This window comes from Anas platyrhynchos, chromosome 2, assembly GCF_047663525.1.
Source record: "Anas platyrhynchos isolate ZD024472 breed Pekin duck chromosome 2, IASCAAS_PekinDuck_T2T, whole genome shotgun sequence".
Classification (NCBI taxonomy): domain Eukaryota; kingdom Metazoa; phylum Chordata; class Aves; order Anseriformes; family Anatidae; genus Anas; species Anas platyrhynchos.
In genome coordinates, this window is record NC_092588.1 from 102,058,125 (window position 1) to 102,076,116 (window position 17,992).

The following is a 17,992-nucleotide window of genomic DNA, read 5'->3' on the forward strand; positions in this document are numbered from 1 at the left end:
CCTGGTGCTTACAAGCAAAATATTCCTTGAAGAGAATTATTAAAAAGTCAACACAAAAACACACCGTGTAAAGCATTCCAGCAGTGTCCTGCTGCAAAATCCTACTAATGTCAGTAAGTATTTGGGTTCAGAACTGGAGAATTTCTCCTGATGATGTTTCCTTTCTTTTAATTTAAATGAATGTATGCATCGTGTGTTACTGTGGTGATTTTTTTTTTTCCAAAATACTCTGAGCATGGAGCCATGGTAAAATAGCTGTATGGTGTGGTAGTTTGTCTTCTTTTTTGTCTTCCCACTCGGAAAAGGAAAATGTAGTTAGCCCTTTAGTTGCAATAGCTGGTGTAATGCTATAGTTGCAAGCCCTGCTGGGCTGGGATTGAGGTGTGAAGGAAGTATTCCTGAATCAGGGCTGCCCAAGTGTGCTGAGTCCCACTGATGGCACGTCGGCTGGTTCAGACGGGTGCAGAGGCTGCCTGCTCATGCTTGTGCAGGATCTGTTCACATCTGTGTAATGCCGGGTAAGTTCTCATGCTGAAAGCTGTAGCCAGTGGGCCATTGGAGCCTGGTGATGGCCAGGTGTACATCTGGTGTGAGATTCTCTATTCGTGGAGTTGTTTTCTATTTTCCTTGTCTTGTTTTACCTATTTATGCAGCTGATTGGAGGTGCAGGAGGGTGCATACATTAATCACATCTCTAGTATGAAACACAAAAGCTGAAAAAAAATTTACTTTTGTGGTGTAGTCTCCTTCTTTGGCGAAATGTGGAGGTATCTCATATCTTCTCAGGCAGGGATGCACCAAGTGGATCCTGTCTGAGTGCAGAGCAGCAGCCCTGGATGGTCAAACCATGGATGCCCGGCCTCTTATCATGGGGGGCTGCAGCCCCAGTGGATGTGTTACTTGTTATACGTATTGCCCATGATGGGACCAAACGTGCACCAGCCGTGCCTGGAACCATTCTTTATGACTTTTTCAGTCCAAACTGCATCTCCTTTGCCACCGTAATTATGCCTTGTGCAGTGATGTGTTTGGCGTTGCAGAGAGCTCCAAAGCAGACTCTCTGCTGCGTGCAGTGAGTGGCAGAGCCCTCGCTCACAGAGCGACAGCACCGCTTGCCTTGGCTGGCTGGGGGGAGTCTCACCAGAGGGATGCTTGTGGAGTTGGGTTGCTTTTCTTTCCCGTCAAAGATCAGAGCTGTCTGAGTGCTGTGGAGAGCCTTGACAATGCTGTCAACTTTGACTTTTATTGTATTTTTTTCTCCCTGCTTTAAGGCTGTTCCTTAGTTGTCATGCTCTAAGTGTTGCTGTAGCAGTGGGCCCTTAACAAGAGGAGATTTTTACACTAAATGTTACCTGCTGAATGCTGTGGCTGTATGATCTCTCACTGCGCCTCTGTGCATCTGAACGAGGCCAATGAAGCCCAACAGAAGTAGGTCTATATTTCCAATCAAGTATCCCAATTTCCTTGTTGTTTCTGAGCCTTCAAATTTTACTCCTGTACCTAAGTTCAGTTTTTCTTCTGTATTTCATTGCTATTGTTGGGTGTCGTGTGTGAATTTATAAGCATTGTCTGCCTGTGAACTCCGTGGGGTCTCATTTGTAAGTGGGTAAGTGTGAGAAAATGCTTAGCAACTGCAGATAGAAGTGCAAGAGATGCAACTAAACAAGCATTTCTTCAGTGTTTCAAAAGTGGTTTTAGTATTTAGATGTGGTTTTAGTTTTTACATGACCTTTGCAAAGCTTAAGAGGCGTGGTTTCTTTCATTTTGGCTCCCTAGAAATACCCAGCACTTTATTACTTTGTTCTGTACTAAACTAGGAAATCCATTATTCCTAACTCTAGGCAAGTTGGTTAAAGACTCTGAGGGAGAAAAGCGAGCAAAGCCTCCCTGTGTAATGCATTTCACATTAGAAACACTCGGTACTTAAAATAGAAAGAAAAAATTAGCTCTTCAGCTGTAAAAATGTTTTCCACATTGTGAATTTTTATTGAGCACATTTTTTTTCCAGCTATACATATTAGTGAGCCTGTGAGCCTGATCTTATCAACTGCTGAGTTGACGAATGGCTTGAAATGAGAAAGACAAGGCAGGAAGAAGCATTTTCTGTGCACGTCCAGTGGTCCTCCTGCCCTTTCTCTGGGTGCTGTAAGAGTTTACTTGCCTTTGGCGTTCACGTTAACTAAAATATCTGCCTCCTGTTCGTACAGCGTTGTGCCAGGACTGAAACTGGAGCATATTGTTTCATCATTAAATGGGCAATGTTGAATACTTTGGAAATTAACAACAGCTGCAAGTTCTTCAGCTATTTTTATTTGTACTGTGGCTATAATTTTTCTAGTGTGTTTGTGCTGAAGTTAGAAGAGGAAAGGAAAATAGATCCCCCAAGAGGCTGACTTTTTGTTTTTAATTAAAAAAAGGGCCTGCCTAACAAAAGCATCCATAAAACAAACAGCACAGAGGGCAGCATAGCAATTTATCCAGCATTGCATGGGCCCCGTAGTTTGCTCGATGGCATGAATGACTTTGGAGAGGTTGCAGAGCAGCCTGGCATCTTGGCATGTGGTTTGGTACCCAGCATCGTCTGCAGCCAGCCTGCTTCTGGAAAAGGTCTGCTGCTAGGAGCATCTGCCCTAGCCCTTCATGATGATTTACAGCAGCAACCAATTTTTTATTTGTTTTATACTCCTAGCCATAAAGATAAGCCCAAATCCGTGGCAGCCACGCCACTCAACGATCTTTGCGTGAGGCCCTAAAATCAAGCAAAGAAAGCTTAAGAGCATGATGGTAAACCAGGATTTCTCAAATATCCCTTTTGCAGTCCAGCTACTCGGACCTTTTCCCAGAAGTTGTGTGCTCATGCATCAGGAATGACGATGTGGAGACCGTGCTCTCAAAGGAAAGGTCAGCGTGAATCCATGAAATACTTGCTTCTTCTTGCCCCGGGGGGTTCACATCCCTCCTCTGCTCCTTCCCCTCCAGCACCAGGCAGCTCTCAGAGGGGTATCGGGGAGATGATGTGCGGAGAATGAAGTATCGGAGTTCACTGTTGGTGCTTTTTGGAGCACCTGAGGTGAATGTTTTTTGCAAGGAGCGAGGATGTTTGGAAGTTTGGGATGTAGCAAGAAACACAGCTGTAAGGTTCACCAAGGAGAAAAGTGAGGTTTTTGCTCAATCTGTGGGCTTTTTAATATTCTGACTGAAGACTTAACAAATGCTGGCTGAACGGGAGGAAGCCCATGCTGAAACATTTACCTTTTCTGCAAATACAAACAGATGCTTCTTAGAAGCCTTGCTGCTGATCACCAACAGGAACGAGCCATAGGTGCGTTGTTGGTTTATTTGCAAAGCAAATTAGCAAGAAGTGATCTCCTTTAGCTGAGGAGAGCGGGTGGTCAAGTTCTTCTGCCTTTCTCTGTGACCTAACTTACGTTAATGCATCCATTTCTCAAGCTGGACATGGTTTACAGAAGAATGCACGACTCTGGGAATTTGTAGCTATTATCTTAGACATATTGAAAATGCGTTGTTACAGTGGAAACAGATGAAGGAGGCAGGTTGTTCTTCCTCGCTTTCTTAACAGTGTAGCTGAAACTGCTGCCCGGCACAGAGGAGAGCTGTGGCTGATGGGCAGCACCAGGCGTCTGCTATGGGACAAAGACCAAGTCGGTGGGATCTGCTGCTTCTCACCAATCCCTTTCCCAAGTTGGCATCGCTCCTGTGTATTGGCCTCGCTGCTGCTACATCTCTTTTGGAGACTGCCCTTGTGATGTCTCTGGCTGCCGTCCTGCTGGGTTCTGGCCTCTGGTGGGAGTAGCCTCTTTGGAGAAGTGAAGCCCCAAATTTTATAGGTAGTTCTTTCCTTACCGTTTCTTCCTGTTCCCCTAATGGAGGAAAGGAATGAAAGGCTATCTGTTTCACTGGGAGACTGCCATCATTGAAAATACCTGCTAGAAATGAGAACTTGCTCCTTTCTCAAATGCTGTTCCAGTCTTTGGTTGTCCTTTCCCTTTCCTTCTCCTATCTGCCTTTTCTTCTGCTTATTCACAGGCCTTATTTCCACTTCTCATCTTGCCTGCTGTCGCTGACACTTCTCTTGTTCACTTCTCTGCCCTGCCGCTCCTGTTCCACTTCTTCCTCCCATCTGTGAGTTTACATTTATGGCTATGGTGTAAAGGGTTATTTGCCTGCACAAAGCTGTCCTGAAAAAATGCTTAAGAGCTGTGATGCTGCTTCATTTTGTGATGCTGTTTCTCGTCTGAAATAATGCTGTAGCGCTTGGAGGAGCAAAGTGCTCTGTGTCAGCTGGCAGACCTGAAGAGAGGAGCAGCAAGCCAAGATGCATCCTGTGGAAACAGAAGCAATGCCCTTAATACCTCTGGAGTTGCCCAGTGCTTTCTTAGGGGTTGAACTTGCTCCAAAAGTTGAGTTTACACATTGTTGTGACTGCTGGCTAAAGGTGTGAGTGCATCTATTTTGTTCTGACCATTTCCATCTGCTGATGTGGGCAGGCACTACTAAAGTCCTCAACACTTTCAGTCCAGCTGAATAATTTTTGAGCTGCTAGGTTTAAATTAAACATTTGTGACCATATCTCATGCTATTATCCATCCGTAGTGATACCTCCAGGCAGGAGTGCTGGACTTTTTTGGAGTGTAGACTCCATGTTGATGGAGAGCTGATGTTTCATTTATACATCATCTCAGTCTTGCCGTGATCATTTGCAGAATGTCCCTAAGGAAACTTCAAAGACTCTTTGTGAGGAAGATAATCTTAGGGAAGAGATTTGTGCTATCTGTGTAGTCTGTGTGAAAGAGGAGGGAGCTGACTGCAGCATCCCGACGTTTCTGTATGTCTCGTCAAGCATCTTCCCCACACACGGATGTGTGCCATCAAATGCAAGCAGGAGAGCTTAACATCAGGTGAAACACAGAGCACCAGAGTGGTAGCTAGAGGTTTGCTGATGATGGGTAGGGAACTTGCCTCGTAACTGTTGGTAGAGAAAGCTGAAAGCTTGAAGAGGTCCCAAGGAAAATCCCAAGGTGTATGGGGGACAGATGCGTGGGCAAAGAGTGCACAGTGATTGAATGAGAGAAGAGGCATGCCAAAAGTTATCACCATCCAGCATGTGCTTCGTCGAGTTGTGGCGTGGGTGGAGTGTGAGTTACAAAGCAGGATGAGCCAAGGCACGGTTGCTATACAAAGAGTATTTGCAATTTTCTGCTTGCGTGTATCCAGTACCTACGTGAAGCCAGTCATCTTTGGAACCTGCAGTAAATCCCCCCGACACACACACACACTCCTGTTTCTCCCCCATCTCTTTCTTCCAGGGAGTCATTTTAAATGTGGAAAACTTTGGGTGATCACTAACACTGACAAAACAATGCTTTTTTTTTAAAAAAAAAAAAAAGCACTGGTGTGCTTTTGATTTAAATGAAGAAATTTGTCAATGCTTCTAGTGGATTGTGTTGAAATTTGACAAGCTGGGACATTGGGGATCATTTTTTAATGTAAATCCAGGTTCCTAATAGAAGAAAAATAAATATTATGGTCTTATGTAGGAAGTTACTTCATTCTGAAAAATGTCTTGCCATCAGTAGGCATTGTTACTTGCCAGAAAGAGCTGAGTAGTCTTTCCATGGGAAGCACTCCAAGGACAAACACACTGCATTTCTTCTGCTCAAATAAGGAGCGAGGTAGAGCTGCTGGGCTGTGTTTGCCCTGGAATCTAATCATCATATACCATCACTATGACAGTATATTGGTCTGTCTAAGTAGCAGTCAGTCTAGAGTCTTAGTTTAATTTAAAAGGCATCGATGTTTCAGTCCACTTGTTGAGTGTGTACCCAAAAGCTGTAATAAAAAAGCATCTCCCTGAAAGCTTGAATTGACTTGTTAAACAAACACAAATTATACCAGGTCAAGCTCTTCTGCTGGTTTTGTTTGAGGAAAGTTTTGCCCAGAGAAAGAGACGTTTGCTGCCAGTCAGTAGGAAATTTAATGGACTGTGTATGAGCAAAGGGAGACTTGATTATTGGTCTTGATGAACCCAAACCCATAAATTCCTTCCAGTGCTCTGGAAGCTGAGTGCCAAAGCAAAAAGCTTTCTGGACTGCAACACGGAGATGACTATTTCAGCATTTTAATAATCAGGCTGACGTAGCCCTGCTCTCTGAGATAGCCTTGCGGACCACACCAACTGCACCTTTGTGTTACGATGTGAGGTGTGTTTTTTTTTGGGGGGTTGTTTTTTTGGTTTGTTTGTTTACCTCGAGGTAGCTAGTTTAATGGAGCTGACCCTAAATGAACTAGAGTTTCCTTTAGACTTATGTCTCCCATTCCATTTTGGTTGTTGTGGTCTTCACATGGCTTTAGTGTAGACTGGAGCTGCTCCATAAGTCACAGATCTGTGCTTTCACCTCGAGAGATCAGGACACCTTGTGAGGATGTGAACGATGCCATCACGATGGCTAATGGAGCCATCTGTAGCACCTGGCTGCAGGGCTTACAATTCACCATTAAGCAGGTGAGATTTGGCTAGGAACGAAGCTCCCAAGCAGAGCATTGAAGTAGGTTATTTCTGCTCAAAGAAGAAATGAAAAAAGAAGAAACCTGGGTTCTCACATGCCGAGGTTCCTCAAAAACTGCTTTTCAGATACCAGAATGTTTCCAAGGTAACCTCTTTCATCTCCACTGTATTCAGATGCTCACTTGTTTAATACACACACGGCATATGTAATCTGATTTAAAATGAACAGATGCTCTTAACAATAATATGGCATTAAGCATGATGAGTTTCTGGAATAAGCTCTCAAAAGTGAGAACTCGCCTTGGCCTTGTGTACCTTACAGGGGAACAGCACTCACACATTATTTCATTGCGGCCAATTTCTTCTGTTCCCTGCACTGGGTGTGCAATTGGTCATGGACTCTGTATCTTGTTTCTTGAGTCTGAGGTGTTGCCTTCAGTGGTACATATGTTTTTTTAGGATTTTAAAGCACAAAGGATTTTGATCCGGTGTCTGCAGTTTTGAAATAAATATCTCAGAATTGCAAAGGAAAGTCTTAGCTGAATAAACAAATGCTTTTTTTGTTTCCAGTGGCTGCGCATAAGAAGGATCTGAGGAAGGTGTGCATCGCTGGATTAAATGTCAGGAATGAAAAATAGGGGTACAAGGAAGGGGAGCAAGACTGGCTGTCATTATGCAGCTGTGCTCCGTCCTGTCACTCGCTCCCTGCGGGACAAATGAGTGCGTGGGGGATGCATAACACAAGCAGAACAAAGCCTGGGAACTCCCAAATCAACTGCCCTGAGTCGTGGCGTTGCAACCACCAAAGAAATGTACTCTCCTGTAGCCTTTGATGGGCTTTGATGGGCTGTCATAGTGTAACTAACCAGCGTCTGCAGCTCCGTGCTGTTACTGCCTCAACCTTGTCCGCTCCGCAACTGACGGAGAAAATTGAGTTCTGAATCCATCTTGCCTGACTCGGTCTTTCTTTCCTTTGGTTTTACTATTATGGGAGATGAAAGATGCCCCCTGAGGATTGAAGTATGAGGTAATTTAAAGGCTGTTTTCATTCTTGGGACGGTAAATTGTAAGAATGAAATGTGCATGGGAAACAGGCCACTGTGCTGGTTTGGCATGAACCAAAGGGGCTGAATGGTGGCACGGCTTTAGATTTATTTTATTTTTATTTTTAAAAAGGAGAAGGGGTGAGGGGCAGAAGCTGAATCTAAACTTTGTTCTGATTGAACTAAATATTCTAAACCGTAGCAGTTCTTGAGAGCAGTGAGTGCCTATGGTTAGGGCTGGAGATGAATCAAGTGTCCAGTTCTTCATTGAAGGAAAGCAAGTTAGATACAGGTGTCTCGACAGTGACTCTTAAAGCGTTACCTACATTCATCAGAGGCTTTGAAGCAAAATCATTGTATGATTAAATCTTTTTGACTGTAAAAACCAGTATCCGGTTTGTTTTGGTTTTAAAGAGATTGAGGGTGGAAATTGTAAATACCCTCACTCTTGGCATGGTTTTATTCCAATTCCTGACAAACGATCCCTCCCCCCACATCCTCCTTTATGGGTTGTTTTATAAGGTGACTTATGACTTATTCTGTAGCTCAAGAATGCAAATAATAACCTTGCCTTTACTTCTCCTGCACATATAAAAGGAAACATAATAACTGCAGAAGCTAAATTCAATTTTGGAGCTGTGGAACCTGCCCAGTACCATTTGGAATAGATCAACTGCTTCTAGCCGAGCTGGGAAAATGTTACGTCCTTTTCCTTCCAGTTGGAACAGAGAAGGTTACCACTACCCCCTTGAAGCTGCGAGACTCTGCTGGAATGTTGATTCTTTTTTTTTTTTTTTTCTTTTTTTTTGCTTTTCTTAGGTGAAAATGCTTTCAATATGTGGCACGCCTCATGCTTTTTTACACATCCGCCCTTAGACCTCCCTTTGTGCCGCCGGTCCCACCAGTGGGGTTTAGCCCCCAGCCCATTTTTCACGCGTGTGTGAGCCCTGCTGTGTCCACGCAGGTAGAAATAGGAACACAAGTCCTAATCTTCTCTGGTGCTGAGGGTCTCCTGGCACTTTTCCTTGGCATCCCAATGTAGACCAGGTGGGATATTTCCCACTGAGCGTCCCAACGATGACGGCAAGGGCAGAGGAGTGCTGGGCGCTGTCCGAGGTACTGAGGCCTCTTGCAGGCTCCAAGACACGAGGTTTGCTTTCCCCTTTGCTTTCTCTCTATTTATTTATTTATTTATTTATTTATTTCTATTTCCCCCTAGGAGACTGATGAAAGGATTATATTCAATTGAAATTGTAGCATTCTAGGACTGGAGTGCATTTGCAATTTGCTGCATAACGGTGGGAGGGAGGAGAGGGGGGAAAAAAAAGAAGTCAGGCTCCTGAAATGAAATTACATGCGAGGGATATTTGTATTTCTTTTATGGGAAAGGTTAATAGATCTAAATGTAAAGTAAAGCTTTTTGATGAGAGGCTATCTAATGCGAAACCCACATTAATCTTTTTTTTTTTTTAACTCAAAATTAATGCATGTGCTCAGAGCACCAGAAGAACTAACAAGAGTTCAATGCTTGTGCTGAAATTTTACTGTAAAGAGCAGAGTGTTTAATTCAAGAAGCAGAGAAGTTGCTTCTATTAAGAACCCTGTGTGAGAACTATTCCCTTCTTTCTAAGGGAACAGAAACAAATCCCTCTGAAAAATACAAAAGTTAATTCTTTGTACTGTGTGTTACATGACTTTGTAAACTTGAGGTTTTGTTGCAACAACTGGGTGTCTGGAATAATATCTGTTCTGTTTAGCATTACGCAGGAGGGAAAGCTTGGTGTGGGATAGAGCCAGCATCCTATTATAACAAGCTTTTCTGCTGTTTCCTCATTAGCTTAGTAAATAATACCTTAATGCAATCCTGGTTTTTAGTAAGAGTTGCTTTTGCAATACAAAATACAGAAGTATTTGCTGCAGTCAGTGGTGGACTGCCTTGCGAGCTCAGTCTCTTAGAGTAGTTTGGAGATGGGCTACTTTTACCCTCATCTGTTAGCGTCACCAGAGAAAGAAGTAGGGATGAATTTTGATGGATTCAGGCAAGGCTAAAGCAAAATGTATTTTCTATAGTAAATTGTTTTCACCCTTAGGCTGCACTTTCCCGTTTCAGTATATACCGTCTGTTACTCTAATGGATGATGTTTTGCCCTTTTCTTGGCTATGGAGGAGCAGCATGCTCATCTTGTCTCTGCAAATCCAATCTTTCAAACTCAGCATGCAGAAGTCCCTCTGATTTCAGTGCACCATATCTAATGAGCAGCTTGTACCTCATAATGCTTTCAGCTCTTGTCTAGGCACCGAAATGGATAGCGTTCTGAAAACTGAGACAATTTTAAAGGTCAAATCCCATAAAGCATTGTGATTCCTAGCCAATAATGTCCCTTCTGCAACCGATTATTCAGTCTAGGGTTGTGCTGTAGACTGCCCCATCTTTTTGTCTGGGCTCCATCAAGAAGCTGCCAGGTACAGGGACCAGGAAAACTGCAGATCATTAGTGCAGGTGGCTGTTGTGACAGAGCCTGGGTGTCAGAGGTAAAGCCAGTTGGCTATCAGATGGTGTGGAGCCAACGGTCTCGCCCTTCCCACTTCCTCGTGGACTGGTTTTGGTCTGGCTGTGTGGAAGGCAGTTCTGGTCGTACGCCGGCGTGGGAAATCCTTTTCTAACGTCGCACATTGTGTGATGCTCAGAAATAATGAGGTCTTATGCCACGTCTTACAGGCTTTTAATTCTTTTTCCCTGTTCCTCTGTGGATGAACTAATTATAACAGAGCTTCAGAGGCTGTAGCCACAAGAATGAGGTTTGGATCAACTGGCGCTCTACTAGTAGCACTAGTCGGCACTCTGCTGCCGAGCACTAGTAGGACAGAAGGTCGCAGCCACTAGTGGGGCCATCCCAGAAAACCAGGAGCCGTTTCTGTCCTGTCAGGATGGCAGGGTCACTCCGTCAAATTCCTGCTTTTTGTCATCTGAATTCACCTATTTGGGCTCTTGTAATTGTAATCCGTAAGGGCAGTTGTGTGTAGCATCGAGCTTTTTGTCTGGTTAAAAAGAAAGAGCTGCACCCTCGGTTACTGATGGCTGGTACGGTTTCATTGGCTTTGTGATTGATAGCAGACCCGTGCCTCTTGCAGAATCTGGCTTTGAGCAGATGTCACAAACTCAGCCTGACTGCTCCTTCCGAATACAGATAGCAATCTTCCTACCCCCGCCCTCCCCAGCCGTGTCCATCAGCAGCAGGCTGGTTTTTTCATTGCTACCCATAACAACAATTGATTCTACTTATATTGGAAAGTATTTACCATCTGCAGAGAGTGCTGGAATTGTTTTTTTTATATATAATTATTTTTAAAATCCCTAGTAAAAGCACTGGGTATAAATCCACTGCTCCCTTGATTGCAAAGAGTAATTAATTGATCAGATCTGTTCTCTTTTTATTGTCCTGCGAATGGAAAGATAATGATGTGCAGTGTGGAGGATATTCCTGCTAGATATTTCTGCAAACCCTGCAAAGCATAACTAATGATCTGTATCATACCTTCCGACATTCACTGAGCAGCCTGCCTGCTCTGTCTTTCCCCACACCATGTGCATCCGTGTGTACTCCATTTTATGGTGTGATCAGAACCAGTCTTTGGTTAATGTTTCAGTAACTTCTCTTTCTCATTGTTCATACCAGCAGTGGTAGCATTTGCAATTTCAGTCTGTGGCAGGAAACATGTTTCCTTTCTTAGAGGAAATCTGAATGAATTTAGAGGCCACAGAAAAGCATGGCTTGCCGTTCACGTTGCTGTAGTCTGTCAGAGAAAACAGGCTACAAGAGAGATCCTGATTTATTTAAAAAGAAAGAAGTTATGTGTTTTTTCTCTCCAAATATTCAATCTCAAGGAACGTATTCAAGCATCTGGCTAATTCACATACCATTAATTCTCTAAAGATTACATATGCACACCCAATTAGACCTGCATCATTTATTTAAAAAACGAACATACTCTTGTATTTATATTTTATAGCTGTGCCAAATTGTTAAAGGACATAGAAGGAGGAATTTTATAAGCGAAATGTGCAGAGCTGTTCTCCTAGAAAAGTTGAAAGCCTCCACAGGGTCATAAGTAAGTTTAGTTTAACAACCATAAGCACAATTTTTTGTTGTTAGTGAATAGGTTTGTGGCTTTTTAAGGCATGAACAAACACTTCTAGAAACTCTGAGATAGTCTGGCTTCATACAGAAGCTCTCAGAGTGGGCACCAGCTTTGATGTCTGAGCTCCTATGTCACTAATGTGAGCAATCTCCCCTTTGTTTCTGTCTGTGGACTGGAATTAGTTGCTGCCAGCTGAGGTTTCTTAGCTGCCTCGGGGGTTTGTCTCAAACAACTGCAAGGATGTAATCCTCAAAAGACAGTGAGCATCAGACCTAGTGCTGGTGGCAGACATCCCCTTGTGAGCTCTCCACTGGCTCATGTCCCACCAGAGCATCTCAATGCCTTGTGCCCCACCAGAAGGACCTGAATGCCTCACCTGCAACTTGAAGCACCTCACCATGTCTCTTGCCACAGGGAAGACCTTGATGTCTCCTGTTCCACAGGAAGGACCTCAACATTGTGCCTTCCACTAGCAACACCACCTCTGATGTTTCAGCAGTAGGACCTCAAGCTCTCGAGTGCCACCAACCAGCCTCGACACAGGCTGGGTTTTCGGGGCACTTACGGCCAGCTGCCTCTTGTGAGGCTGTAGGGTGACAGTGACTCTGTGGTGACATCAGAAGGCTCTTGGGGGGCCCCTGATGGCATCTCTTGGGGAATTAACATGGCTGTTGTGAGAAAATGCTGACATGAAATGGCTGCTCATCTAGTCCAATGCCCCTGCCTAGCAGGATCACTCAGAGCACATTAAGCAGGATGGCATCTGGGCGGGTTTTGACTCCAGAGAATGAGACTCCACAGCTTCTCTGGGCAGCCTGTGCCAATGCTCTGCCACCTTCACAGTAAAGAAGTGCCCTCTCATATTCAGCCAGAGCCTCCTGTGCTTCAGTTTATGCCCATTGCCTCTCATCCTGTTGCTGGGCACAACTGAAACGAGACCGGCTCCATCCTCTTGACACCCTCCCCTCATACATTTTGGGGACAAGACACTGGAGAGCAGCCCTGTAGAGAGGGATCTGGGGGCTGTGGTTGTCAGCAAGCTGAATGTGAGCCAGCAGTGTGCCCTGGCAGCCAGGAGGGCCAACCCTATCCTGTGGTACATCAAGCACAGCATCGCTAGTCTGTTGAGGGAGGTGATTGTCCCGCTCTGCACTGCCCTGGTGCGGCCTCACCTCAAATACTGTGTGCAGCTCTGGGCACCACAGTACAAAAAGGACATTAAACTGTTGGGGAGCGTCCAGAGGAGGGCTACAAAGATGGTGAAGGGCCTTGAGGGGAAGACGTATGAGGAGTGGCTGAGGGCACTGGGCCTGTTCAGCATGGAGAAGAGGAGGCCAAGGGGAGGCCTCATCGTGGCCCTCAGCGCTCCCTCATGAGGGGCAGTGAAGGGGCGGGCGCCGATCTGTTCTATCTGGTGACAGCGATAGGGCCTGAGGGAATGCAGTCAAGCTGCAATAGGGGAGGTTCAGGCTGGATATTTAAAAAAAATCAGAATTAGGATCGTTCTAGGACCCAGAACAAAAATAAAGTCCGTGCACCAAAGAATTTTTAGTGTATGTGTCTAAGCCCTGTAAGCTGGAGGGAATAGTTATGTACAAAACTTTCCTAGGCTAGAGCCTTTTTTTGGATAGCAGTAAGCATATTGGCTGTCTGAAGCAGAAAAGTCAAAATAAATCGAGGCAGAAACAGGATTTTTACAGCTTGGAAGATGTGGGAAGGGAGGAATCTTCCCAGTTCATTTCAGAACTTGCAAAGTGGATTGAAGTGTGGGGAGGAGGGTGGCAGAACGAGCACTGAATATAAATGCCTCCTTTACGCTTGTAAAGGGTTTGCAGGCTCCACGGGCTCAGAAACGTTGCTGGGAAAACATCAATTAAAATGCTTGAGACTGATGAAGGCTTTAAGGATGTTGAGGTAAACAGTGAATCATATTGGTTCAGGAAGAAAAACATGTAGGAGCGTACGCTGCAAGCTGGACTCCGAAATGAGACTTTCTAAGGGAAGATGACCTGCAGGTACTGGGGTTTTAGCCAGGGCTTGCTGATTTGCAGAGGAAAAGAGCCAAAGTATTTTGCCCTGTATCTGCAGTGGACCTGCTGAATTTACAATGGCTATAGGTTTGCAGGGTGATACCAAGAGAAACTTGCCATACTTCACATTTTAGAGTACGAGGAAACAGCAGGCTGATGACAGGATTCGGAAGAAAGGTTTCAGAAGTTGGAAGGTTTTGGGGAGGAAGGGGAATAGGGCAAAAGTGGAGATAGCTCTCTGAACACCACTTGTTCCAGCAGCTGCTGTGGAGCCCTCCTGCATGCATTGCTGTAGTAGCAGCATGGATTTGAGAAGGGAATGAATGAGGAATCTGTTTGTCTTGTTTTGTTTTTCCCCAAAGGAAGAAGCTCCAGTCCGTTCAACAGAACCTAAAGCTTGTGTATCTTGAGGGCTGGTGTGAGCCCATCTTACGATTAGTGGACAGGCCTGATCACATGTTTCAAAAATCTCCTTCTTCCCCCATCCCCATATTGGTCTCAGCAATTTAATCCATAGCAGTTTGTCTTCATGGGCTGTAATTGATCTGTCTGTGATTTAGCTCATCAGATGCTCGTTAAAGAGCTTGCAGCCTTTCTTATTCATGAGGAGTGAGAGTCAGAGATGTAAAAACGCTTTGTCTTTGTCTTAGCTGGATTCATTTACTATTCTGGGATTCAGGGAGGCTAATAAACTTATACGAGCTATTATTTAAAGGTGAGCTGCCAAGTGAACATGAAGGATGATCCAAGTACTGCTGATGTGCGAGTGCTCCCTGACCTTGGGTGTCAGGTGTGAGCAGCAGAGAGCTGCTGTTCAGATCCCCCGAGGTAACGCTTGCTGCTCTGTGGAGGGTGTCCCGGAACACCCAGTCCGTGTGCAACCAGATCATACAGCCTGTGGTGGAGCTTCTGCAGCCACATCTACAAGGGAGACAGCATTTTATGCTAGCGGTGTCAGCAGGATACGCAGGAATATTCTGTGCCTTGGCTATGTAGTTTGGGCTTGACATCTGGTTTTGTTTTTTAAGCGCCGCTATTGTTCTTCGCTGCTGTCTGTACTTGAGCCGTGCCCGTAATGATGTGCGTTTCCCACACACGCCACGAGAATGCCTGTCACCATCCTTTAACAAGGATACGCTGACAGTCTGCAAGAGAGAACAATGCCCCCGGACTGCAGAAAGCAGTTTCCTTTCCCAGATGCCGTAATGAACGCTTGAAACATTTCCAAGGTGTAGGAAGACGAGCTAGGATCCTAGCATGGGCTCTCTGTTCTGTGCCTTTCCAAGCCTGGCTTCACACGCAGAGAATTCCACGAAGATGAGTAATTCCCTGCAATTAATGAATCCGCTCTGCACTCATACGCCTCGTGTCGTCAAACCCAGCATGCCTTGGAGGTCTCTTAAGTGACTACAGCCCTGATGGGCTCTTAAGTTCTCCAGATCCTGTTAAGACATGAGTTTTGCCGTGCAATTGGATCCCGTATCAGAATCTATTAACTATCTATTAACTACGATCATGAACTGTGGTAACCTTTGGGGCCCTGAAGACAAAGCCTGGTGTGAAGGCTCTGAATCCTAACAGGGCACGTTGCAGTTCCAATTAACTGAGTTCCCAGTTCTTGTGTGTGTTAGGATTGTGAAGTCTTTGAGAAAAGACACCTTTTCTAATTGCTCAAAGTTAGGGTATTTATAAGCACTCAGTGGTTGCGTTTAGAATTGCATGTTGTCCGGTGGAAATATTAATAATATTTATTTCTTTCTTTGCAGTGTACAGAGGCCAAAAAGCATTGCTGGTATTTTGAAGGATTATATCCTACATATTATATGTAAGTAGTCATTACTTTGCTGTTTGTGTTCTCTAGTGAGCAAGAGATAAGTTTTCAGCTCTTAAAATGTTATTCTTTCATTAATGATATTTCTTCCATAATTTCTTTGAGACCTTTTTTGTGTCTAATTTAAAAAGCGATGATGTAAGAAACTTTATTTCCCCACATTCCCTATGTATTGTCATGTGTTTTCCCTTCCCCCTGTTAAAATAAAAGTAGAGACTTGTTTCCCCAGCCGACCTTTCCAGTTGAAAACAAAGTATTGGATCTTAAACAGGTCTTATTTCAGGATGCTGAAAGGAAATGTAAGTAGAGCTGTGTGAGGACAGTTCTCCCTTTGTTTTGAACAAGGGCAGGTAAGCAGGCAGAATACCAAGAATGCTTTGAAAATAACTTTGTCCCTGTGGTAATACTGTTGTTTAATTTAGGGACTTGAGAAGATTTGTTATCCGTGGCATAACTGTCCTTTTGATGAGTGGCATCTACATTCACATCAGGCTTGGATGTGAACCAAATGTCAATGAACTGTAGGTGCATGATTGAAGATCTTTCTGAATCGCAGTTTTCTGTTTTAAATTGCCCACAGCGACAATAAAAAGGTGGAGGAAATGTGTGGGTGGGAGGTATTGTTCCTGTGGATTTGGGGGTAGGAAGGAGATAAATGCACCAGGCTTTGCCTCTGGGCTATATAACTTTACAAATGCAAACACCTTTTAAACCTAAGTTGAAAAAAAAAAAGGGGGGGGGGGGGAGGTGGTGGTGGAGGATTAGGTAGCAGCAACAGGTCATTGCTCCCTGAGCAAACTTTTCCTTGCTTCAGGGTAGGAAATTACTGTAATCCTGATGCTCTGCAGGAACCTTCCTCACTTTTCCTCTCCTCTTTGTCTGCCAGAAGCAGGAGAGAAATGCTAGAGACAAAAAGCAGCCAGGAAGTCAGGCAAGAAACAAAGCTCACTGAAAGAATGAAACGCCGTGTGGTTTAATCATCTGTGATCTCAAATATTAACTGGTTAGGAAGTGTTTGGGCCGAGAATTTATTGTCTTCTTTTTTCAGGTGACTGAAATGTTGAGAATTACTCATAAATGGTTGGCCAGAACAGATGGGTGAATTTCAATGAGTTAATTTTCTTTGCTGTACTAATAACAGCAGGACGTTGGTTCCACCTACATTTTATTTTGTTGCAACGTGGGAAAGAAGCTGGGGTGTTATGAACCCCCCCCCCCCATACCTTGACATTCAGGAGTGTGTTATTCATCATCACCTTGGCGTTCTGTTTACGTTTCTGCCCGCGTTTTTGCAGGCAGTGTTTGTCTTCCTTGTTAATGCAAAGGGATAGCTGCTTGGGTGCTGGGTGTCAGCTCAGACTCTTCATGCCACAGGTGCACACAGACCGAGCCCTGAGAAGAAGGGAGTACAAAGGGGATAATCGCTATCTGCAATAGATCTAATGCACACAAGGCTGCTTTTTAATTGGTTTTCATTTGGTAACTCGTTTACTGTTTTCTTTGTGTGCTGAAATGGATTCTCTTGCAGAAAAGCGGCATGTTTATTTTCCAGTTCATCAAAGAGGTTAATTGGAATCGCACACGGCTTTGCACATTGGAAGGAAGAAAGTTGTGAATAAAACTGAGAACTGGGAGAGGGGCTGTGGTGTTGGAGGGGGGTGGTTGTTACAAAGAATTGCTTCCTTTAGAGATTTTTATTTGGTTTGATTTATAATGTGGAGGGAAATCTGTCGGCTGTGTCAGGTCAATCAGAACAGGGCTCCTCATAATTGTGTTTGTTGTGGTAGTTGCTACAGCACCCTATTATCTGAGACATTGCATAAATGCGTGGTAATTGCCAGTCTGCTGGACAATGCAAATAAATGGAAGAAGGAAGAGGAAAGGGGTGGGATGCGTAAGCTCAGAGATTATTGTGATGGTGATGAGCATCATATTGATGCCTTTGTTACTATTGTGATTATGGTTTAAGTGGGGAAGAAGAAACACTAAAGAAAAGCAATGACGATTTGGAGATGATAAAGCTCAGAGGGTAGATGAGGTTGACAAGTGAAGAAGTATGAAAGGGAGGGGAGAGTCTATGTGACTGTAGAGGAGCTCTGAAGTTTTAAAAGGGGGAAGAGGCATGCTCCAAAACTGTAAGAAAGTCATTAATCTCTGCAATGCCTGGAGTTTCCTGCTTTGTTACGTTTGCAATTTCACATCCTACTGGATAGGATCGCTCACTGCTTCCTAGCTGTGCTGCTTTTCAACACCTGCATGGCAAAGGAGATGCACTACAGCAGTCTTGGTATTTTAGGGCGAAATCCCATTGCTTTGGCATTTCTTTGACTGTTCATGGAGTTAATTCAATTCGTTAGTCCCCCAGAAAGTACTTTGTTTTAGCAGATTAAAGTCAGTGTTGAATCAGCTTGGTACAGTTTCT

At 44.3% G+C, this 17,992-nt stretch overlaps 1 protein-coding gene across 1 annotated transcript in view; it reads left to right on the top strand.

Moving 5' to 3' along the window:
• VOPP1 (VOPP1 WW domain binding protein) overlaps positions 1–17,992 on the top strand; it is a 60,979-nt gene that overhangs the window by 21,640 nt on the left and 21,347 nt on the right. The window contains exon 2 of the mRNA XM_027451318.3: positions 15,506–15,564. Coding sequence (XP_027307119.1) covers positions 15,506–15,564 — 59 coding nt within the window. The remainder of the gene's footprint in view (positions 1–15,505; positions 15,565–17,992) is intronic.